Source organism: Ursus arctos, unplaced genomic scaffold (genome assembly GCF_023065955.2).
Source record: "Ursus arctos isolate Adak ecotype North America unplaced genomic scaffold, UrsArc2.0 scaffold_34, whole genome shotgun sequence".
In the NCBI taxonomy this organism is placed as follows: domain Eukaryota; kingdom Metazoa; phylum Chordata; class Mammalia; order Carnivora; family Ursidae; genus Ursus; species Ursus arctos.
Genome location: NW_026623030.1, coordinates 27,522,727 through 27,547,058, shown reverse-complemented (window position 1 = coordinate 27,547,058; position 24,332 = coordinate 27,522,727). Strand labels below are relative to the sequence as shown.

The 24,332-nt window shown below is 47.1% G+C and overlaps 1 protein-coding gene across 1 annotated transcript in view; it reads right to left on the bottom strand.

Annotated features, from left to right (window-relative positions):
• Window positions 1-23,920, bottom strand: part of LOC113266805 (transmembrane protein 132B-like) — a 58,013-nt gene extending 34,093 nt beyond the window's left edge. Inside the window, 2 exon segments of the mRNA XM_048221274.2 lie at window positions 23,170-23,409; window positions 23,874-23,920. Of these exon segments, the coding sequence (XP_048077231.1) occupies window positions 23,170-23,409; window positions 23,874-23,920 (287 nt within the window).
• Between the last annotated feature and the right edge of the window lie 412 nt (window positions 23,921-24,332).

Sequence of the window (24,332 nt, the reverse complement as noted above, 5' to 3'; positions counted from 1 at the left end):
GTTATTTAAACTCGGTGTCCACCTCTCGGAGATGGGACCCCACGAGCACCTGTTCCCGAGGGGCGTGGTTATCACGATGACCCCTGGGGGGCGCTGTGCCATCTGCACGATGGGGCACCTGCTGGGATTCGGTTAGTTTTTCCCAGAGGGTGATGTGGAGTCGCTTTTGCCCCATCTTCATTTTTTCTCCCCCAGTATAAGCCGACAAGCTTGACTTAAAATTCCTAAATTCAGATCTTTAAAATTAAGCATAAAAATGTAAAAAACATTTTGTGGGCCAAAACATCATGTTTGTCCAGCCTACGGGTTGCAGTGACATGTTCTGAGGAACGAGGCAAGCACACATCCTTAAGCATCTAGTGTGACCACAGTGGCTGCCCCGTCACTCTCCCTAGCACGTGGTGACTAAACGTAGGGCAGTCTCCTCGCCACCCCGCCTTGGTTCTCCCAACAGAATCACCTCCACTTGGCAGCTGGGGAAACAGAGCCTCAGAGAGGCTCCGAGATGGGGCCAAGGTCACACAGCCAGGAAGTGGTAGAGCAGGGGTCTGAACTAGGTCTGCCCACACCAGGAACACGGTCCGTGTGCACTCTGCTCCAGCGCCTCTCCTCCCTTGCTTTGTCTGGCGAAACTACCTCTCCCAACTCCCGTGCCCGGGGCCAGATAACGACCAAATGAAAACTGGACCAGATGTCTCCATGCAGGACCCAACAGCCTGGTGCGGGTGTACGGACATCACCCCAGGCAGGAGGGGCTGCTTCTCCCTCCGCCTCCCTCTGCCTGGAGTGTTTGGAAGCAGCCAGTGATGAAGCGGGTCCGAGCCAGAGGCAGCTGATCCTGGCCGTGCTCCTGCTGGAACACCATTAACGAGAAGCTGCTGTTTCTCCTACAGATGGGCCCGCTTTGGTTTGTGTGTATCTGTGCGCTATGGTTAGAAACCCCGTTCAGTTTAAACGTTGCAGCCTGGCTCAAAATATTCCCAGTGGCTGTAAGGGTACAATTTTCCATCTTCATCAGTATTCCCGCTGCAAACTCCCAGGTGGGCATTGATCACATCAGAGTTTGCCCATCCCGTGGGGGACGCGCGGCACTCCGAGGATCAAGGACTCTGTACGCTGTCCATCTCTGTCTCTCTCACAAGTGGACTCGGGTTCATGGACTGAACCAGGTGGGGTGGAAACTCCGGTCGGTCTACACGTGCCGTGGGCAGCCACAGAGGGGAGTCTCTCCGTCGGCGATGATGCCCCGTCCTGGGGGGCCATTTCAGCGGCAGGATGTCTGCCCTAGGACATTTGGAAGGCCACTGGCCAACAGTTGGGCTCATCACTGATGCAACAGGAGGCGTGGCGGCGAAGCTGACGCTGGTTTTGGAGACACCTGGGTTCAAACCACATTTTAGCCATGGTGTAGTTTGGAAAAGTAATGGTCTGCTTTTGCTTTGAAGAATTTATCCTATTATAATAGTGTCCTTTCTTGGGATTTCTTTTCAAGTTCAAACCCTTTGATAGACAATATACGCAGACAATAAAGGAAATAACCACAGAAAACGAAAGAGTGCACGCGTCCAGAGGCAAATCCGACCCGCAGCGGCCGTGCTCCATTCCCTAAGCTGTGTGTTAGTAACACAGATGCTCGTTTCATTCTTCTCATACAAGGCGGGTCTGTCTGTGAGCATGTATGTATTTAATGTCTCCGTCTCTTCCTCCCTGCAGCAACCTGGCATCACCTTATAGCGGAGACGTGCACAGATTTGCGGGACCCTGCTCTGGACCCCCTGTGCCTTCGCTCCTTGGCAATTCAGTGGGGCAGCGAAGTCGGGGCAAACCTGGGATCTCAGGAGCAGAGCAGATCGCAAGAGCAGCCTACCTACGGGGATGCAGCCGGCCCCCCCGTTGCGGCGAGCCTGCTTTTACAGAGCTGCCTCTTAAACGGGAGTTTCGAACAGCCCGCGAGGGAGCCCCAGATGGGAACCCTGATTGGCTATAAAATCGCAGGGAGGCTGCACGGCTCTCCCAGAAAATTAGACTGTGTTCTGTCCCATTAGGTTTCCTACGGCCCGGGCAGTTCATTGCCGAGCGCGGTAACTGCCTGCATCTGCAAGCTGTCCTCCCCTGGAGAGAGATTGGGGCCTCGAGATCCCCTGCCACGAATGAGCTGCCTCCTTGGCCAAAGGTAAATATTTCCAGAGACAGAGATGATGCTGGGGAGACCAGGAATGGCAGCCAAGTCAGCCGAGGTCCTTCCAAGTTTTCCTGCTCCCTGTCTGCTCTCAGTTAACTGCCACCCCCCCAAGCTGCTTTTGCCTCACCTTGAACAGGTGACTCCCCTCAAGGGTATTAGTGTTTTAAGAATGCTCCTTAATTGTGGGGCAAAACTTACGGTAGATCGCATGTACCAAAAATGTCTGCGACGATGCCGTCCACATTATCTCACTGGGACACCGACGCTCCTGTCATCCCACCACGAGGTGCCCGTCTCCTCGCCTGGATCTCGGGTAGACAGGTGGCCTTGGTAGAAGTGACACTCTATGATCTTTGGGGCCTCATCACAAAAGGCTCCATCCACCTGTCAGAGGAGGAGAGTTTTGAAGTTCATCAATGTTACTTTGGATCCTTCGTCTCCGGTTAACTATGTAAGAATAAATTGGGCACGCTTGTACAGAAACAGCATGCAGAATGCTGGTGCATTTTTATAGCATATTATCCCCATTCATCTGGCGATCCATTTATAGCCACCCTGGAGGGCGAGGGCTGAAATGACAGCCTTCTGAGAAGGGAAAGGCAAAATTTAGGATCTTGTGGTTGGAGGTGAATTTTCTTGTTTTCAAGTGTCTATGCTGCTTGACTTTTCTACCATAAGCATCTTTTAAATGAAAACTGAAGTCGTAACCACAACACAAAGGGGTGTTGGCTGATGGAGGCCGACACACATTTACCTGCAAGCCTCTGCACACCCATCCTTGCCCAGGTCCCTGAAGAAGCTCCTGGAAGGAGCTGTCGTTGGTTCGCACTCGGGTGGTGGGCCGGGGGAGGTGGGGTAAGAGGGGGAGAGAGTAAAGCGGGCGACCCAGAAGGGTGAGTCGTGGGAACCACGGAGGAACAGGACGGAAGAATCACAGCAGGCTTGACAATACCAAGGGTCCATCAACCAGCAACGGGATGAACACGTGTGCTCTGTCCACACAACTGAGTGCCGCTCAGCCGTGGAAAGGAACGGACTCCTGGTCCATGCCATACACAACACGGGCACCGCTGAGCACATCACGCCAAGCGAGAGAAGCCACAGAAGGCCAACAGTGCCCGTTTCCCTTCCTATGAAATGTCCAGAACGGGCAAATCACGAGAGACAGAAAATGGATTAGTAGTTCCCCCTTGGCTGGGTGGGGGGCGGGCTGGGGAAATGGGGAGGGAATGCTCGTTGGGGGAGGGGGGAGGCATCTTTGGGGATGAGGAAAATGTTGTAAAACTGTGGTGATGGTTACACCACTGTGAATATATGAGAAACAGAACTGCATACGTTAGATGGGTGAATTGTATGGCATGCAAATTACATGTTAATGAGCTATGTGTGTATATGTGCATATATAAATATACATACAGGCGACGCCCTTGCCTGCCAGAGACTTACAGTAGGAAAATAAATGCGATTTAAAATGTCGTCTTCAGGGGCGACTCGGTGAAGTGTCTGCCTTCGGCTCAGGTCACGATCTCCGGGTCCTGGGATCGAGCCCCACATCGGGCTCCCTGCTCAGCGGGGGAGTCTGCTTGTCCCTCTCCCTCGGTGCTCTCTCTCTCTCTCTTGCTCTTCTCTCTCTCAAGTAAATAAATAAAATCTTTTAAAAAAATAACTAAATAATTTAAAATGTCATCTTGAGAGGAAGTAAACAAAAACGATTAAAAATGCTAAAATCTGGGAAGCCTGGAGGGTGCAGTTGGTTAAGCACCCAGCTCTTGATTTCGGCTCAGGTCATGATGTCAGGGTCATGAGGTTGAGACCTGCGTGGGGCTCTGAGCTCAGCGGGGAGTCTGCTTGAGATTCTCTCTCCCTCTGCCCTTCCCCCCATGCATGCTCTCTCTCTCTCTCTCAAATAAGTAAATATATCATTTTTTTAAAATGCTAGAAGCAGGAGCATGCTATGCAGGAACGGGTGTAGCAAACAGGTCCCCCCTCTCCCAGGCAGCCACAGGCTCAGGGTCACGGCTGACCACACACTTAGAACTGGTGTCTGCTCTGATTGGTAGTGCTCATGGCTTTTTTCTGTTAAACTTTTGAATGTGACTTCTTAAATCTCTCCCTCTCCCTCTTCCTCTCTCTCATTCTGTTTGTTTTTCAAACATACAAGCCTAAAGTGATGGAATTTATTAATTTTCATGTGCTCATTACAGGCTAAGCATTTTATTAATTATATCTTTTCATCTTCAACGTGCTCTGATGAGATGCTTCTGGTGGGAATTATTTTACCCTTTTATAGATAAAGACCCCATGGTCATATAATCCTAAGATGCATTTCTGGGTCACAGTGGTAATCAAGGGAGAGCTGGGATTTGAACTCAGAGAGTCTGAACATATTGCATTATTATTATTATGCCTCTAAAGACATGGAAGAATTACCAGACAAACGCCTAGCTCCGTGTGTCATCTCTGTCCCCCAGCAGGGAGGCAGGAGTAGCTCGGGCATTTTCAAGCAGGGATCTCTGACTTGGATGAGAGGAAGGTGGAGAATTCTGGGAAGAGTCATGTCTCTCTTGGAGGACTTGGTACTCATGACTCCATGTCCTGATGAATAACTGGTCGACCTATCGACAGAGAAGGTGCTTATTTCTTCAAAGAGAACGTCATTGTCTGAGAACACAGCATCCGGACACCACTGCCCTCGAGGAGGCGTGAGACAGGAACTCAGCACTTCATACTCTGTGTTCCCTTGTCACTCACCACCAGCAACACAGACCAAGGCCAACTACCCAGCCTGCGGCGTGTGTGGCCACAGTGGCTGCTTTTGAAGTGGATCATAAATACTAGAGATCGTGGCAGAACCTTTACAAATTTGTCATGTCTCCTTCTTGCCACAGAAACACCCGGAATTTCATTCCTGGCTGACAAACAGCAGTTTTTCTTATGGACATGTTTATCTGGGTCTGTTTTTCCAGTTCACCTTAAGAGACTGCTCGTCTGTGAAGGTTTTCCTGAAAAGATGCAGGTCAATTGAACCAAATACTTTTCTAGTTTATTCTCCTTCTTCTTTTGCATTTAGCTGACTTCAGTCTGCTCCCCCGGGATCAATCATTTTGTATTTATTTATTTTTGAATGGTGCTAAGAAATGACTTCACATATAAGCCCTGTCATAGGGCCACTGTGGCAGTACGTTGACAAGATACATGCTGGCGTTCCTGTGTTATCAGAAGGTGCAGATGGGAGCAGCTGGCTTGCACAGCACATGCGTGCAGGGTGGCCCCCACTCTGCAGGAGCCCTATGCCCACAGCGCCTACAAAGCGTGCTGCTCACTCTAGCATATGCACAAGCACGAAGGTCGACTTGCCCCAACTTTATTCTGGAAACCAACAGCCATACTACAGACTCATGCAGTGACAGGCTCAAATAAATAGCTAAAATTTACTTTGGGATTCAGACCTACAAAAGCTTATGAGGTAAGAGCTAATCAAAGATAACTTTTGAAGATATAAGCACCTATTTCTTGTTCTAATAAACAGGAACTAATCACACTACCTAGTGTAAAACTTTATTGCTCTTGACCACTGTGAAGATCTGTTAAAACTAATTAGAGTTGGAACCTTTGCTATAGTCAGTATACTCAGCAACTCTGTGACCAGCAGGTACTGGAGACAAAGTGGGATCTGTAGAATAAATGGATGGATGGATGGATGGATGGATGGATGGATGGATGTGTGGGTGGTTGGATGGATGGATGAGTGTGTGGGTAAGTGGATGGATGGCTGGATGTGTGGGTGGGTGGGTGGATGGATGGATGGATGGATGGATGGGTGGATGGTGGATGGAAAGGAAGATGGCTGGCTGGCTGGCTAGCTGGCTGACTGGCTGGCTGACTGGATGGCTGGATGGATGTACCAGTGGTCTGATCCTTTCATGTGTAAGATGTGAACACAGACCTAGAAACTGCATCTGACTTGCCAATGGCCCTACCTCTTTCTCACAGATGTAGGTTCCACCTGTCAATTCAGGCATTTCCTTTCTGAGTGTATTTAGTCTGTTCCGGTTATTATAACAAAATATCACAGACTGGGAACAGCAGAAATGTATTTCTCACAGTTCTGGAGGTGGAAGTCCATGACCAAGGTGCTGACAGATTTCAAGTCCTGGTGAGGCCCACTTTCTGGCTTGCAGAGGGCGGCCTTCTTCTCATGTTCTGACACGATGGAGAGAGAGAGAGAGAGAGTGAGTGAGCTCTGGTGTCTCTTCTTAAAAGGACACTAATTCTATCAGGTTAGGGCCCTCCCCTAGGACTTCATCTCAACCACCACCCTATAGACTCCATCTACAAATACCATCACATTGGCGGTTAGGACTTCAACACACGGATTTGGGAAGAGGGGAACACAATTCGGTCTGTAGTGGCTGAAAATTCCATAAAAACAAGCAGCATCACAGGTGAAGTCATGTCTGTCCTCCCTCTCTAACCTGCATCCAGCGAGTGCCTGGCTCCTTGGGTCCCACCCCCTGCAGGTTGCTGAATGGAATGCATTTCACAAACCCTTTGGAAATAATGAACGGGCCCCAGGGAGCCTCCGCCACGTCTAAAGCTAGACAGGTAGACACCTGTCCCCTCTGTCTCCAGCTCAAGCTCGGGACTGGATCGAAGGGTGGAGGTGGGTTCGGAAAGAGGAATGTACACCTAGGCGGCCAACATCAAATGTGTCTCATGTGCCCCCTAAGAACCAGGAAGCGATATTTGGAGGACGCGGCAAAGAACAGGCTAATATGAATTTAAACAGGAGCCTTTGGAGGGGACGTCAGGAGACAGAAGACTGAGAGGCCATTACTCCATCTGAATTGGCAGCTCACAGTTCTGACCAACGTGCCGAAGGAAAGTGCCCAGCAGCCATCCTACAAGGGTGCGGGGAGGGAGCGGGGTGTCGCAGTGAACCAAACCATGGGCACCAAACTCCCTGCAACTGTGGCCACTGGCCCTCATGGTGATTCCTCCCCCTTTCTTATAAGTTGGTGCCAGTCCGGTTTTTTTAGACTTGGATCGATTGCCATCTGGACAGCTGTCTTTAGAGTTCTCTCTCCCTTCAGACCCTGCTTCCCAGAAAGCTTTCTCTTCCCATTTGTATGCTTTAATGTGGTCTGCTTATAGTACGATGTTGCTTCTCCCAGGGTGGGCTCAGAGAAAGCTGTCCCTCCACTCTCGGGCAAGCATGGAGCTTTCTCGATTCTTCCCGGTCTCCACCAGCATAAAAGTGCTATTCCAGCTCTCCATTCAACATAAATCCCTGCGAGCAAGTTACTGTCCTATTCACTCTGAATAGAAGCAAATTAAAAATCCAGGATGCCCACACAATCGTGTTTCAGTTTTCACCCAATGCTTAGTAGCTGGCCAATATTAACTTAAGTCAAGGAAATTTAAGATCCCCAAATAAATTCTGCCTCAAAAAAAGAAATAATAATTTCGGGTCCTAGTAGAAAAATAAATGGATTTTTATTAAGAAACATAAATCAGGTGATGTAAAAGAGTTAACTTATTTTAGCGAAATAATTTTTCCGAAATCTCTCTCAGAAGGCAAGAGATTGGATTGGGTGAGACCCAGAGACAATATATCCCATAAATCAGAATATTTGCATTATTTCACTATCTTGGTGGCCCTGTTTTCTCCTGACAAAATTTTCAAATTCGGAGATTGTTTTTTACATTTGAAACATTTTACAATACAGTCACCTGTAAATGACAGTTTTATACGTGCGTGTATGTGTGTGTGTATATGTATATATATATACACACAAACCCCATACAAATTATATATATTTAGATAAAATATATACAAATAATATACAATGTATGATTTATATAATATATAAACAATATATATTCTATATAAATCATACATTGTTAGAAAAAAGAAATATATATAAATATGCAATTTATATTTACATGTAAATATAAATAATACATAGAAATTTTAAAAATATATATATATAATTCTAAAAAGCAGGCTATGAATTCAGGGTTGACTCAAAACTCCATGGGCAATAAGGAGATGAGGGCTTCAGGCCATAAATTAGCACGTGTGTGGGGCTGATGAGGTTGGATAGAGCTAGCAGGCAGTAAATTGGAGTGAAGTCACGGCTTCTTGAGTGTGATTATAAGTGGGCAGGCCTCGTCTTCTGAAATATACCGAGCCCTCCACATGTGATAAGTTCTGACCCACCAACAACTATAAATTTGGGTGAAGAAGATTAAATTTTATTATGTTCCATACAAATCATTTCCAAGTCCTAAAACGGTGCATGTAATGAGACTGAATGAATTCTCAGATTCCTTTCTACCAACTGGGGCTGTGTGAGAAAATCGGGCTATAAGCAGCAGTGGCTCTGGGAAGGTAGCTGTGTCAGCTGGCATCTCGGCCTGCATGATTAAGCTCTCAATTTTTATAACAGTATTTTCAAATACTAGTCCTTTCTTTTTTTAAAAAAATAGAATCATATTATCATATTTCTTCCTCCATTTTTATTACCCACTGTGTCCAAATCTCAAATGCCCTGGTGGAATTAGAAGGTATGCAGATATATGACATTTATACATAACCAAATCTCAAAACCAGAGCTAAGTCAATTTGCAGGTATTCTCTACTCAAGATTTATGAAAGCAATATTGCGTAAAGTTTAATTAATGAAGCAAACAGCACCGTACTGCTCTGGGGATGTTTAACTCCCACCATCTGCTTGGCACAGACACGCACACACACACATTAATTTCTTCTCATCATCACAAAGAAAGGTATAGGGAGAATTAAGATACGTCTTCAGACTTTCTTCCTGGTCCAACGTCTATTTAAAGAAATACGCATTTTCGTGATGGGAAGTTATTGAAATAAAGGAACTAACATATTAGTTGCCAAGTGTGGATCAAACACCGTGCTGGGCGTTCTGCACACTTAGACCCTTCCATGAGCTCTCCCTCTGGGTATATCGGGCAGGCATGGTGGTCACGTCTCCAGCACCCCCCTGCACCCCATCCTCTTCTATTTACAGCGCCATGGTGAACTGTATCATCAGCGTCAACTTTTAAACCTGCCGTCATGGGACGGTGCCAATTCATCCCACTAAAAGGCCCCGCTGATTTGGAATTCAACCATGAGCCTTGCTTTGGCCAAAACAAAGAGACAGAAGTGTTGGTGACCCACATCTGAGCCTCAGAGTTCTTGGGACATCCACCCTTGATTCTATCATGTATTGCCTCGTTTAAAAAAAAATAGAATAAAGGCTGTGGGCATTCTCGTTGCTCTGCTGGGCCTCTGCGGGCCTCTACCATTGCCTGGAGAAGAGCACGGCCGGGCTAGCCGGCTGGTGTCAGGGGCTCTAGGAGGGACACACGTGAAGGCCAGCGTCCCCCGTAGGACCTCGACCTCCTCATGGATGTTGGAGGGAAAATAAATGAGTGATTTTAATATATTTATTTTTCGTCTGAAATAATCACAAAGTTATATAACACTCGTAAGTATAGCATAAGAAATTATTTTCCCCCTGAACTACGTGAGAACAAATTGCCAATCCCTTTAAATTAATTGCTAATCCCTTTAACTGTGGATCTCCTTTAGCAAGAACAAAACTGCCAGACCCTCCACATAGCCATCAAAATTCAGGAAATTCAAAATGGATACATTGCTAATATTTATTTTGATACATTGTTAATATTTAAAAATCAGGGGCGCCTGGGTGGCGCAGTCGTTAAGCGTCTGCCTTCGGCTCAGGGCATGATCCTGGCGTTTCGGGATCGAGCCCCACATCTGGCTCCTCCACTAGGAGCCTGCTTCTTCCTCTCCCACTCCCCCTGCTTGTGTTCCCTCTCTCGCTGGCTGTCTCTGTCTAATAAATAAATAAATAAATAAATAAATAAAATATTTAAAAATCAAACATCATTCCACTTTTTCCAAATGTCACAATCATGTGCTTACAGCAAAGGATCCCATCCTGCGTTATGGGCTGTTGACAGGAACCATCGGAAGCTTCTCTTCCTTTCTTTTTTCTTTTTTTTTAAAGATTTTATTTATTTAGTTGACAGAGAGAGAGAGAGCATGCAAGAGAGAGCACGAGCAGCAGCGGGAGGAGAGGGAGAGGGAGAGGGAGCAGCAGACTCCCCACTGGGCAGGGAGCCCGACGCGGGACTCATCTCAGGACCTGAGCAGAGGGCAGACACTTCACCAACTGAGCCCCCCAGCAGCCCCGAACCTTCTTTCTCCTGGACTTGCTACGCTGTAGAAGGTACACGCCCACCTGCTGGCGGCTGTGTCCGCGGCACCTGGGGAAAAGCTCCACGCGGGCCGCCAGGGAGAAGAGCAGAGCGGTACAGAAATTACTCATTTGTTTTCCCTCCAACACCTGTGAGGTGGCTGAGCTCCCACCGGATGTGTCCTTCACACGCATCTCTCCGGGTGCCCCTGACTCCGGCAGGCCAGCCTGCCTGCCATCCTCAAGCATCTGGACCCAAAGACGCCCCGGGGAGCTACAGCCAGTGGCCGCGAGGCACAGACTCCAGCTTCTCCGTGGAACCCCAGAGCAGTCACCTGGAAACGAGGTGTTCTTTCCTCTTTTACTCGGGGAGTCTGAGTTTTGCTGCTTGGGGCTTTATCAAACAGCCATTCTCTGTCTGTCCCTACTGTGCCTACTCATGTACTTATCAGGAAATGTTTACAACAGTTTATCATTTGGAATATGAACCCCAGCTCAGTCACTTCCTCGATCGCAGTCTATGTGACTCCATCTTTCAGTGCCTCAGTTTACTCATCCATAAAATGGGTACTGGAAGGCCTGAATGGCCACACACAGTGCCCAATCCACCATAAATGGTCCATGATGTCTCATCTATATATGTGTGGAACACCATAAGGCTTCCATATAGTTACTAGGATTATTACTGCTAGCGTTCTTCAGGTAGCCTAAGAAAACCACAAGCCCCTCAAGCCCTCATGCAAAGGGGCTGGGGAAAAAAGAAAGGGAAATCCACCTGCCAGATATTCTGATATTTACTGTAAATTAAAAATGATCCAATCAGACATTTCTGGAAAAAAGAGTCTAAACCTGAACTTTAATTATCTATAAAGACAGTCTTCTGTGACCTACTCATCCCATGCTCCTGGAGGGGGTTTTCTGATTAACTCTGTTTTCCATTAGAACAGAAGTATTAATCCACTGAGGGAACGTGAACCTAGTCACTCAATGCACACAACAGAAATAAATTAGTATGAACGTGTTAGATAATACTCCCTTCAGTTACTGCATAAAAATATTACTTTTTTTAAAGTTAAATTAATTAGGCTTATTTAATTTTTGTTGCATTTTAATAAGTTCATTTATAAGAAAATAAACTCAGGCTTAAGAAGACAGGATATTTCACGGCTTGAAGTAAGAAAAACAAAGGGCTTCCAAATTAGAATCCATGGTCAGGCAAAATTCAGCAAATTATTATTAAATTAAATCCAGAAACATATTATTATTTTTAATTGCTTGGGACTTTGATTAATCACCCTCTTTAGGACACAGATTAGTGATTCCCATGCCAAGACTTCCAAAACTCCTGAACACTGCCTCAATTCATCACTTGCCTGCTCTTTTTTCACTTTCAATGATGATTTATCAGCCCTCAAGCAGAATAAAAGATTCTAGGTGTTCCCTAACATCCCCGTCCTCATGGAGGAGGGGGGGTTCATCATCTCACCGAGCCTCCATCTCTCCTGCCTGTGTTGACTGGGGTTTTGCTGCATCTGAGCTCAGCAGAGAGCAAGGAGGTGGGAGAGTGTCCTGATGTCACAGCATGGGTCTCCAGAGCTCGTCATGCAGTAGCGTAATTCTATCTGTCTATAGGGCGCTTAGCATGTCGGAAGGACTTTCTCTTTAGAGAGCTGAAGCTGGCTTGTCCGTGAGATGGCAGTCTACAACAGTGATGCCAATTCCTTCTCAGCTCATTCTGCAACTGGGGACGTGCCGAGAAGAGCTAAAAATTCTCTGCATTATTGACCCAACCACGGCCAAGTCCGTAAAGCTCAACCATAGCCACACCGCAGTAGGGCATAACAGACTGGGAGAAGATTGCTTGGCTTAATCAGAAAGTATTTATTGAACACCAACGCTGTGCCAAGCACTTATTCAGAGACTGATGATACCACAGAGAGGAAAATGAGGTTCCTAAGGTCATGGAGCTTATTACTATTTTTTTTTTTTTTTAGAGAGAAACGGACAGCAAATCAAATAAATACATAACGTGTCATATGGTCATAAATGAGAAGAAGCCACATAAAGAAGGAGAAGGGGATAAAGAGTGAAGACAAGGGATGTTATTTTTCATAGGGTGGTCGCAGAATGCTTTACTGAAAAGTCAGATGAGATGACAATTGAGAATGATGGTGACAAGACAAAGACAATGACATTGGTGATGACCACAGGGTCCTCTGCTGGGACTGTGATCAGACCTTGGCATGCATCGACTCGTAAAACCCTGCGAGTAGATTCTGTTACTGACTCCTATTTTAAGGGGAACACAAAGCCGAATTATCTTTTCAAGGTCACCCCACTGGTACCTGGCTGCTGGGTTGCCACTGAAGCATTTTGTTTGAATTGTGGACAAAAAGAAGGAACGCTCTACCAGCACCGGGTATGGAGGGACTGCAGCCAGACGCCATGGCTCTTTCTTGTTGACTGTTTAGCAGTACACGGAGTTGAAATGGGCCTAGTCACTGATGGATGTATTTCTAGATCCCCGATAGACCCACCATCGCTTCCTACTTCCCATCGGAGGCACTGCTTTACCTGTTCAGTGTCTGCCCTGTTCTAATGTTCATCAGTGTCGACCTTATCAACACTGCCTGGAAGTGCAGGGGCATTTCATGGTCATACCTTGCTGTAAATACTAGATGAATGACGTTTCAACTGAACGTCTTCTAGACACGTGCTGGTGACCTGGAGTCCAGCTACATACAGGAATCCATGAGGTTTGTCCCTCTCTGCTTCCCCATCAACTGGCTGGTCACACCGGGAAGCTAGCAAGGAAGGGGGGATACACCAGACTGAGAATGGTGGAAATAAATTCCAAGAATCCGGGGAAGGGTTGGAGACACATTTAATTAGTTAGACACATTCAGCGAACGACAAGATACCTTGACTGAAAGGTAAAGCTCCATTAAATAAAATCCAGCCAGTGACGGTAAAGAACCTTGATGCCACACGTGGGTCACTGTGTGGAAGTGGAAAGAGTGGAAATCATTGAAATTTATGGCGGAAGATATTTTAAGCAATCAATAAGTTTCCACCTCAGGGAATTCTGCCATCCTGTCTGCCTGCTAGGTTCTTACTCCCAAATTTCTATAGCTGACTCCTCGTTATTCCAATTGCTACTCCAATGTTACCATTCTCAGAGAAGCTTTTCCTGACCTTCCTCCCAAAGCCACCCCTCCAATTTCCTCCGGTCTACTTCAGTTACATCACCCGACTGTTTGGAATCATCAAATTATCCTTAGGGTCACTACTCATTTATTTATTCATCTATGTGTCTGTTGACTTTTCTGCTAGAATACAAAGTCCTGGAAATTAGAAATCTCACCTACCCACATGAGCCTCTGTTTCCCTAATAATTAGTGCTCAGCACACAGTAGTTACTCAATAAACAAATGGCCCCCTTATTTTACAAGTGAACGGGCTGGAGAAATGCAAAGTGAAATAGCTTGTCTAAGGCAAGGTCATGGAGATTCCCAGAGCCAGAGCTAGGTCTCAAACGGAAGACTCTTGGCTATCAGTGGGCTTCGCTTTTCAGACTCCTGTTGGAAAATGCCCTACCATACGGGTGGATAGCAAACTGAATGCTGAAGTTTTATAGACACACACACGGGAAAGATCATACTTCTTTCTCGGTTTCTTTCGTTTGTTCAGGCAAGCTTTGTCACCTGGATGGTTCAGCACTAAGACTTCCCCGCCACACACAGACTTCACCTCCAGAAGAAAATTTGGACATGTTTTTCTTCCATAGATGACATTAGCAATTTAGAAAATGATTTGAAACATAAAGGCATCTCACGGAAATGCCAATAAGACTTAGCAAATCTCATTAATGAGATATACGAACTTGGAAATTACCACGATTCTATTTCCCAGTGAAACTATTGTAATTAAGTCCGAGCGTGTCTGTGTTATTTAGGAAAATAAGTAATTACGCTATGCCCTGGAGACGTATTGCTAATTCGGTGCATTGAGCTAACACTCTCCTGGTCTTGCCTGGAACTGAATTGGATCATCTGATGTCCAGGACTGTCCTCAGGGCAATTGACTGCTTCCTACAAGAACAGAGCAGTGCCCTCTCGACACTGCCGATGACTGCAGGTCATGCAGCAAACAACTGATGTATTCTCCGATTGTCCCTGATTACGAAAGGCACAATGCTTTTTTTTTTTTTAATGATTTTTTATTATATTATGTTAGTCACCATACAGTACATCCCCGGTTTCCGATGTAAGGCTCGATGATTCATTAGTTGTGTATAACACCCAGTGCACCATGCAATACGAGGCACAATGCTTTTTAACTCAACACACAGTGACTGAATGAACACCTATGTACCAGCCTGTGAAAAGCACGGGCCGTCCAGGTGGCATGTGTCCAACAGGGCAGAGCTCACTGCGTAAGGGTGTTATAAAGAGCCCAAATCTCAAAGAGGCTTTACTATCACAAAATATGGTCTCTGAGCCTAAAAGATCATTGGACTCCAATATTTAAAGCAGATACAGCACAGACAAGGGAAGTCAAATCTAGCTCCTTCACCCAATTACTTAAAGAGATAATCTCAATTACATTAAGAGAAGATTGATTATCAGAAATGTGAAACATACAAAGAAGATTGATTATCAGAAATTCATCACAAGATGAATAAGCCTAGAGATCTAACATGTGGCATGATGACTGTAGGTGGTAATACTGCCTTGAATATGGGACGTTTTCTAAGAGAGTAGATGCACACGGTCCCAGCGCACACACAAAACTTATAACTACTTATAACTACTTATAACTACATCAGGGGATGTGTTCATTAGCTTGACTGTAATCATTTCACTACATATATATATATGATCATGTTGTACGCCTTAAATAAGTACAATTTTTTATTAAAAAAAAAATATGCAAGTGACCTGACCAAGGATCTAGAAGATAGTTGGCCTGCTGGACCAGTGAAAGAAAATTTTAGGAGCCAACCTAATACCCCCAGCTCTGGTCTCTCTTCTTCCAAGTTTTTCTAATGTCTCACGTCCTAGCAGAGATGATCTCCAGGGGCAGAAGGAGCTCACTTTCTTTCTCATTAATATGATTTACCATTAACATTGGGATATTTCAATGAACATGTATTATGAGTGTTTATCTGTGACCAAAGGAGAAAAAGACAGACAGCCTTGAATTCACTATTCCTGCTAATTACATCCCTCCAGAAGCTTTAGGTAGGTTGTGACTAAAATTTTTCTTTCCAATAAGGAGTAGTTGGCATTTCAACTGGGTGTTTCTCCTAGTAATGATCCTGTGAATGCAGTTAGGGGTTCCCTAAGACTAGATAATCCCAACTACATACAGAGAAGATTGATTACCAGAAATGTGAAACATACTCACAAGGAAGGAAGGGCTATGGATAAACAATCAGGAGAGTCCTCGTCTTTTAAACAGTGAGAGGAAGCAGAGTTCTGAGACGCTCATCACGTTAGAAACACGTCCTATTCCCATCTATTCTTACGACGGTAAGATCGACGAGCAAACATATCAGTGTCATGAATATTGGCAAATTAGGACTATACATTTAAAAAGTATCCTTCCACCCATGAAAACCTACTTGTTACCCAAGTAAGATGGGAGTTGACTATTCTGGGTCAGTGTAGGTTTGGAAGAGCCATCAAATGGACACTTTATTTAATTCAATCACTTTTTGCCATACTCAATATATAAGAGCTAAGTTCTTAGGATCTTTAAGGCAGGAGGACCACAACACACTTAAGATCAAGGTTTAAAATCCCAATCACCACTGGGGGAAGGGGCAATTAGCTTTACAGAGGAAAAACCCAATTCTGAAACATAAGTTCTACTCCTAACCTTGGCTAGTTAGTTAAAAAACTGTCTTGGACAAGAAGATGCAGACAGCTCCACAAAAACTCACCACCATCACGGGGCGCCGAATGATGCAAGCTGTTGATGGCGAGCTCGTTATTCACGCAGAGAAAGAAATGACTGTCCTGGCGGTAATCATATTCAGAAAGCTCTGCAGAGTTGTGTAACTTCGGGTATATATATAGAACCCTTACATATATATACACAGATCTTCAAAATAAAACAGAAAAAATGTATGTATATAAAATATGTATGTAAAATATAAAATATATATATAAAACATTTTATACATATACATGCTTTCTGTTTTATTTTTGATACTTGCCCAGGCCATGTGGTCAAATTTACTAGTATCCATTTTGCCACGAAAGCCATCCAGTGTATTTTTCGTCCAGGTCATTATAGCTTTCATTCTTAGAAGTGGGAGGCTTTTTGTATCTTCCAAGTCATTAGTGACGTGGACTTAAATCATTCGCCAGTGAAACTAGAGGATATGATGAGGTCATAGGTGAACTATTTCTAAAGCGTTTTGCATATAGAGTGAAAGGTCAAACAACTGGAGAGAAGGTAGAGCTCCAGGCACGTGTGGGAGTCAGCTGTTGCTGAGTAACAAACCACCCCAGCAGGTGCCATAAATAATGAGCGTCTCTTGTAATGCTCGCTGGCCTGTGCGGCCGCCAGAGCAGCTCGCGACTGCAGGTCTGCGCAGCTGTGGGTCAGCTGGAAATACACACACCCAGTCATGCCTCCCTAGGTACACCCCAGTGTACACAGGAAACAGGTACGACAATGTTCGTTTAAGGAAAAACTCCACTGCCAAGCTATCTGGATCTATCTAGCTTCCATGCAAGAAATCTGTTAGCTGACTTCCATTTCCCTTGGCTTGGCATTAGCTGTTAGAACACTTTCAGATCCCAGGGTCCTGGGATCAAGTCCCCCATCGGGCTCTCTGCTCAGCGGGGAGTCTGCTTCCCCCGCTCCCTCTGCCCCTCCCCACTGCTCCGTGTTCTCTCTTTCTCTCTCACTCTCTCTCTCAAATAAATAAAATCTTTTTTTAAAAAAAGAGAACACTTTCAGATATGCTTATTTTTTCTATTGTCTTCAGTCCTTGATAATCATGTGGTTTTCATCTTCATTTACTCAACATTTCCTCACAATGAGTGTTCATTAAAATATTTTAAATTAAGACTTTTTCTGCCTTTCTAACCTAGTGCATTGGGTCTTTACATTTAATAGCTTTTAAAATTCTTATCACAGTATTTCAGGCAGTTCGTGTGTTACATTCTATTAAAATGATCCTACCCAAGGTTGTCACAATTCAGAGATTACAGCTTCTGCAGGATGGTTTTTTTTAGGAATATATTCATATATTCACTTTGTCAGCCATCAAACACATCCCATGAGCCTGCATTTAACATCTCATTTGATAGCATAATTCGACAAAAGGGATAAAAGAAGCAATATTTATTAATATTGTGGGATGGATTTTACAGGGGAATTAGATAGACACACACTGTCATCCCAAAGCAAACATTTCTGCATTTCTAGCACCGCCGGCAAGACAAAGAGCAAAAGGGTAGAAAGACAGGAAAGGGGAAAGAGGCGGGACGCGTGAGAACTTCTCCTAATGATGTAACTCGGGTTGCATCGTGCCTTTTTTCTCGTGCAATCTTTCCAATCTCTTCTAAAAAAGAATGCGAAATTTATTCTCACAAATGTGACAAACACCATCTGTGTTGTTCTTTGCGTTTGAAAACATCCCTACTTGATCAAATAGTTTAAGAAAATATATGCCCTCTGCAAAACCCGCAGATATTACTATTAGGTACCCAGACAGTATTTCCTGAGGGCATAGAGGTGGAAAAGTCCCATGGGGACCCTCAGGCACAGTATCTGGATGGGAAAGACTATGGTGATAGCTTGGCCCGACTCGTTTCTGGTTCCCTGCCCCCAGCATCCATCCCCCAGAACATCTCCCGTCCTCTAAGCCCACGTCATTCACGTGGGCTGGCCACAGTGACTGACTGGTTCTGGCGGGTCCATGATCCAAGCTGGGCCAAACAGAGCCAGGGGACCTGACAGGAAAGAGCAGCGTCCTCCTTGAAGTGACCACGAAAGCAGGATGGACACTGGGAGCTGCTGGTGGCCAACCTGCCACCAGGAGGGAAGATCCTGCCGGAGATGCTGCCAACCCAGAGGAAAGACAGGGGACAGGTCGCTAAGGATGCCGCTTGTGCAGCTGGATCCAGATGTCCCTGGTAGGAGCCCCCCTGCACGTCTCCATCAGCATGAGGAACCCAACACCCCTTTTTTGCTTGGACTTCTTCAGTGTGGCGCCCAACGGCAGCCCCTGGACAAAGCCCATCTGACCAACACCCCCAGCAAGCCAGAGGGAGACTTCCAGTGGGGACACAAACACACAGGGGTCCCAAAGCCCCAGGGTCCAACAAGTTGCATAATGAAACCCTTTCTCTATGGTTGTGATGGAGAGTTGGGTCAGAGAATGAGAATGTTGAGTTTGGAATCACCTAGGTTCTTGAATATCTTGACCAATGTCTACCTACTTAGAAAGTTTCGTCCATCCAACCTCAATCACTTACTTACTACAAGAGATCTTCCAAAGCAGATAGAACACAGTCCCGGAGATTTCTTGGGTTGGGCAAGAATGGAGCCCTCATGGCACAATTCCACTGACGTACCAGCCCATGCCTCCTGCACTCACACTCACTAATTCTCTCATTAAACAAGTACTCGCCAGCACCTACTTTCTGCTTCCCATCATAGAACCCAAATCCTTTCAGGATTGAAGAAGAAGAAAACTTGAAGGCGCCATCACAACTACCCAGCAGTAGAGCAGCCAAAATGAAAATGTGGGGCTGTGTTTCAGTAAAACGTCATTTGCAAAACAGAAGATGGGCCAGACTTGGCCCACACCTGCAGTTTTATGACCCCTGATCTCAGAAAAGGAGGTTTCTGCACGTTTCACATGAAGGTTCCAGGAAGATACGGTCATGGCGAGGAAAGTCTCTGTCGATGGTGACCCCTTGGTTCTCTATCACCAAGGCAGAAAAGAAGAGGGGCGCCTGGCTGGCTCATTGGGCATGGAGCCTACTTTAAAAAAAAGAAAAAAGCAGAGGAAGAAAAAGACAGATAAAGTCATTCATGGAACCCTTGGAAACCGAGTTAGGTCAACAAGCAGTTTACAAATGAGCTATATAAATTCTGAACTTCATTTCGTTGGAAATGTCACATTCCTTCTAGGAACTGCCAACAAATTACTGTATAAGATCCATATATAATTATCTCTGTGGAAAGTTGGCAAGTCACAAATGAGTTTAAGGTGTTATTTGCTTGATGATAATTTGTGGTGTATTTACATGGACTTTTATTTCCTTCTCTCCCACTCAGACTTCGCGTTTTCTGAGCAGCCATGACTCAGGGCTCACATGGGACCGTTAGTTATGTTCTCTTCCCCGTGGTTGGAGAAATCAGGCTGAGGAACCTAACTCTCTGCCCCACTTGGGCCCCTCAGCCTTGGGCTGTGAATGCAGGACCCACCAGCACCCAGCTACACAAAAGCTTTCGGAACGACCGGCTACCTCCCCCAAAGGTGTTCCCTCCCAGACTCGCATGGGGAGCTTCAAACACTGAAAATGTGCTCTGAAAATGAACCACAAAGCCAAGGAGACCAAGAACTCAGGAGCCACCTGAGACATCCACAGAGGGCCTCTAACTACAGGACGGTGGGACGCCCATCCCGTAGCTGGGCGCCGCTCGCGTGCTGTCTAGTGGAGGGGACGACTCTCCCAGGGGAAGCTCTCCTGTGTTGCCAACCTGGAGCGAGGAGACCATGCCCAGTTTAAAGGGTTCCCCAGAAGTCCTGCCCAAGAAGCCCCCTCGCACCCCAGCCCTTGCCACGGGGCCACCCCGTCTCCTGGCGAATGTGGCTCTTTAGCTAGACACATCTGCAGGAACACGATCCATGGTCCATAAGCAAGGAATAAAATTGAAAAGACTGATAATACAAAGGGTTGGTGAAGACGAGGAGCAAGCTGGCCTCTCGAAGATCATTCGCAGGAATGTAGAAAGCAGTACGACCACTTGGGGAAAAGCTGGTAGCTCCTTCAAAGCTTAAACCTACACTTACCACACGACTCAGCAATCCACCTCCAGCAAAGAGACTTGCACGGGAACGTTGGTAGCAGCTTTGTTCACAGTTTCAAAACCTGGAAACATCCCAGGGTCCATCAACATGTGAGAGGATAAACCAGTGGAGGTGAATATCACCAGCAACAAAGTACTGCTCAGCCACAAAAAGGAGTAAACAAGAGTCACCTAGCAACGTGCATGAATCTCATATGCATTTAGACTTAAAGAAGCCAGATTCATCATACTGCATGAAAATACTGATACAATGTTCTAGAAAGGACAAATCTAGTTGGTAGTGACAAAAAGAAAACTGGGGTTTGCCAGTTCCTGCACGTACTGACTATGAAGGGAAAAGAGGGAATTTTTGGAGGTGATGGAATGTTCTAGATCTCTTTTTTGGGGAGGAATGTTCTATATCTTGATTGTGATGATAGTTCCATAGCTATGTGTATTTGTCTAAATGACACAAACTATACATTGAATATGGGCATGCTTTACGGCATATAAATTATTCCTCCAAAAAGCAAATTTTTAAATCCAAACGTTTGATAAGCCAAAGTACACAGCACATAAATCCATCCCAAGTGTGACTGTCCATCATTACCTATAGCACTTTCATCATCAACTAATCCAACCACTGTCTTCTGCTGGAGAGCCATAGAGCCGTCAACTGACTGCCCCACAGAATTCTCATCTTGGAGCCTTAGTGTCTAACCTCTGCTAGCAGCCAGAGCAAGCCTTTGAAAAAATGAGGTAAGTCATGTCATTCCTTGGCTTCAAACCCTCCAAACACTTCCTTAAGGTTAGAATAAAATTTGAAGGTTTTCCCCTGGGTATATCTAACAAGATAGGGTCAGCGCTGAATCACAGAAGAACTCCACAGTGCAGAGCATTAAATCAGAAAGAAATTTACTTCTGCCTCACTACGGTGACATCTAGAGGCTATCAGCCCAGGGCTAGCAGCAGAGACCCAGATGTTGCTCTCTTGTTGCTCCACTGTGTGAAGCTTCTATTCCTGAAGACACATCATAGTCCAAGATAGATGCTGGGGCTCCGGCCATTACACCCATGTTCCAGCCACCAGACAATAGGAAGGCACACCTCCCTGCATTATAAACACATCAAAGAAATTTCAGGCACCACAACCCCTGACATATGAGTTACTCATAGCTATCTGATACAAAGAAATTAGAAAATATAGTCATTACTGTGCTGAGCTATCAAGGTTTCTATAGTGAGGAAGGTAAGGGAGAATGGATTTTATGGAAGGACACCAGCTTCAGGTGTCCATCAGTGTCTGTGGGGCTCTCCATGCCCAGCTCTGGATCCCACTTCTCCTGACTCTTCTCCTCCTTCCTCTCCAGCCACCTGCCCCTCTTGGGGTTCCTCCAGGAAGCAGATTTATTCTATTTTACTAGCTCTGCCCAGGCTGGGCAGGTCCTCCAAGGCCCCAGAGCTTTCCTTTTCCTCATTCCCAGCCCTATTCCAAGATCAGCCTTCCCAAGGACCTTCAGGACCTCACCTAAAACAGCCCAAGGTCCTTCACTATTCACGCACCCAGCTTCCTTCCGCGTTGACCCTGGAGATCTATTTGCTTTTTCAAGTTAACAGAAAAGAAAAACGCCTTCACCCACACCACCATTCCACTCCTGGGTACCTGGAGTTCCAGGGACAAAGGGGAACTATTTTTAAACAGTAGAATGAATATCTGCCCGAAAACAGGGTGTATTTGGTCTGTCTGAGAACTTGCAGCTTCAAAGAAGGGAGGTTTCTAGGGAATTTCCAGCTATGCTTAGTGACTTTGGGAAAGCAAAACCCACTTTTAAACGTCACCAAGCAATGCCCCTTCCATTGCGTTTATAGGCCAGCTTCAGGAAGAAAGGCTCCTGGCAGAAAGGAAGTGATTCTCATTTTTTCAAAGATTTATTTATTTATTTGAGAGAGAGAAAGAGCACACGAGAGTGGGGAGGGACAGAGTGAGATAAGCAGACTGCCTAAGAGGAGGGAGCCTGACAGGGGCTCGATCTCACAACCCTGAGAGCCTGACCTGAGCCAAAATCAAGACTCCATTGCTTAACTGTCACCCAGACGCCCCAGGAAGTGATTCTCATGATGTGCTTTTGGCTTTCAGAAGTCAGCCCGTCCTGGGACAGGGAAACCTGTGGAGTCCAGCGAGGGGGCAAGAGGAGCAGACACTGCACGCCTGCAGGGTACGGTTAACCTCCCATCACCTCTGGAATGTTCTAGGCGCTGCGCTACGGGCCCGTTAAATTCCCTCCACTCCAAGAGTCTGTGCATTTCTGCAATGAAAGCCCAGTTCGTTTCAGCAAATTCGCACCCACCTCCCCAGACACCAGCCCCTCTGAACGCCCCCCATCTCCACCAGCAACCCCAAATTGCTTTGAAATCAATCTCACGCACCCGCGGGGAGATCTTAGATTTCTGGCAAGAGACAAGCGCTGTGGGGGTGAATTGCTCCGTGGGCCAAGATCGGCTCTTGGGACCCCTTGGCTGGGGAGAACGGGGTGCAAAAACCGGGGTTTCCTCGTCCTAAATCGCCAGCCCCACAGTTCAAGGAAAGGGGCGGTGGAGCCCAAGTTATGGACGATTCTCTCCATCGTCTGTTCTCACAGATGGACGGACCTGGGGGCAGGGCAGGGACCTCACGTTTAGGACTGGAGCTCCCATCAGCAGTACCACAGCTTGGCCTGGGGGTGGGAAGCTAGGGGACAATCCACGGAACTTTCCCCTTGGTCCTGCCCGCTTCCCAACTCTGGGGCAGCACCTGGGATCCTCGGGACCAGCCAAGCTTGCTCCGAGAGCCCCAGATCTCCCAGCGGGATCCGCACATCGAGGCTGGACGAGTCCCGCACAGGCGCTCCCGGGGCGGCCAGCCCTCTCGCCCAGTCGCCAAACTCCAGGTCAGGCTCCCTACTCCTGGGAACACCCGGAGAGCTGGGGCAATTTCCCGAGCCCGAGCGCCTGAGCGACAGCCACCCGCTCCTGCCTTACCTCGACCTGGCGACGCCCTAGGAGCGCACCCTGCGTCCCCAGTGCCCGTGCTGGCTCCCTGCGGGTCCCCCTCCAGATGGCTCCGGAGATCCAGGCTTGCGCTCCGCCAGGACCACCTCCCGCGCTTCAGTCCCGGGGCCTCGGATCGGGCCGCCCCGCCCCTGGCCGGTATCCGGCCCAAGCAGAGCCAGCCCACCTGAGCTCCGCCCCCAGACCCGTCCCTCCCCAGTTTCGTATTCGACCCCGCGCCTACCCCAGGTTCATCTTAAGCTTCCCCCCCCACCCCCCCCTGCCCCGCCTCCGTCCCAGGAGCTCCGAGCCTGGACCGCTCCGGACCCAGGTTCACCTTAAGCATCTCCCTGGCCCCGCCCCCGTCCCACCCAGCGCACCTGAGTTCGCTCTTGGCCCACTCCGGGCCCAGGTTCACCTTAAGCATCGCTCCGGCCCCGCCCCCCCAGCCCACCGGAGTTCTGCTCCCGGCCCCGCTACCGGCCCAGGTCCACCCCACCAGCCGCTCCTCGCCCCCACCACCTCATGACAACACCCCACTCCTTGGGTGCCCTTTCCTTTCCAGAACCTCCCCCTCCCCAATTGCCCCCCTTCCTTTGCCAACGGCCTGGGCCCGCAGCCCAGGGCCTGCTGTGCCACCCGGTTCGGGGGTGAGCTCCGGGAGCCGGGAGAACTCGCAGGGTGGAGCATCCTTCCAGCATCACAGGTGGCGGTACAGGAGGAAGAAGACGAGGAGGGGAGGACCTTGGCCTGGGATTCTATGTGGCAACTCCTTTCCTCGTGCACTGCTTCGCAGCCCTGGAAAATTCGGCCCAGACTCCCAGTGACCGAGATGGAAA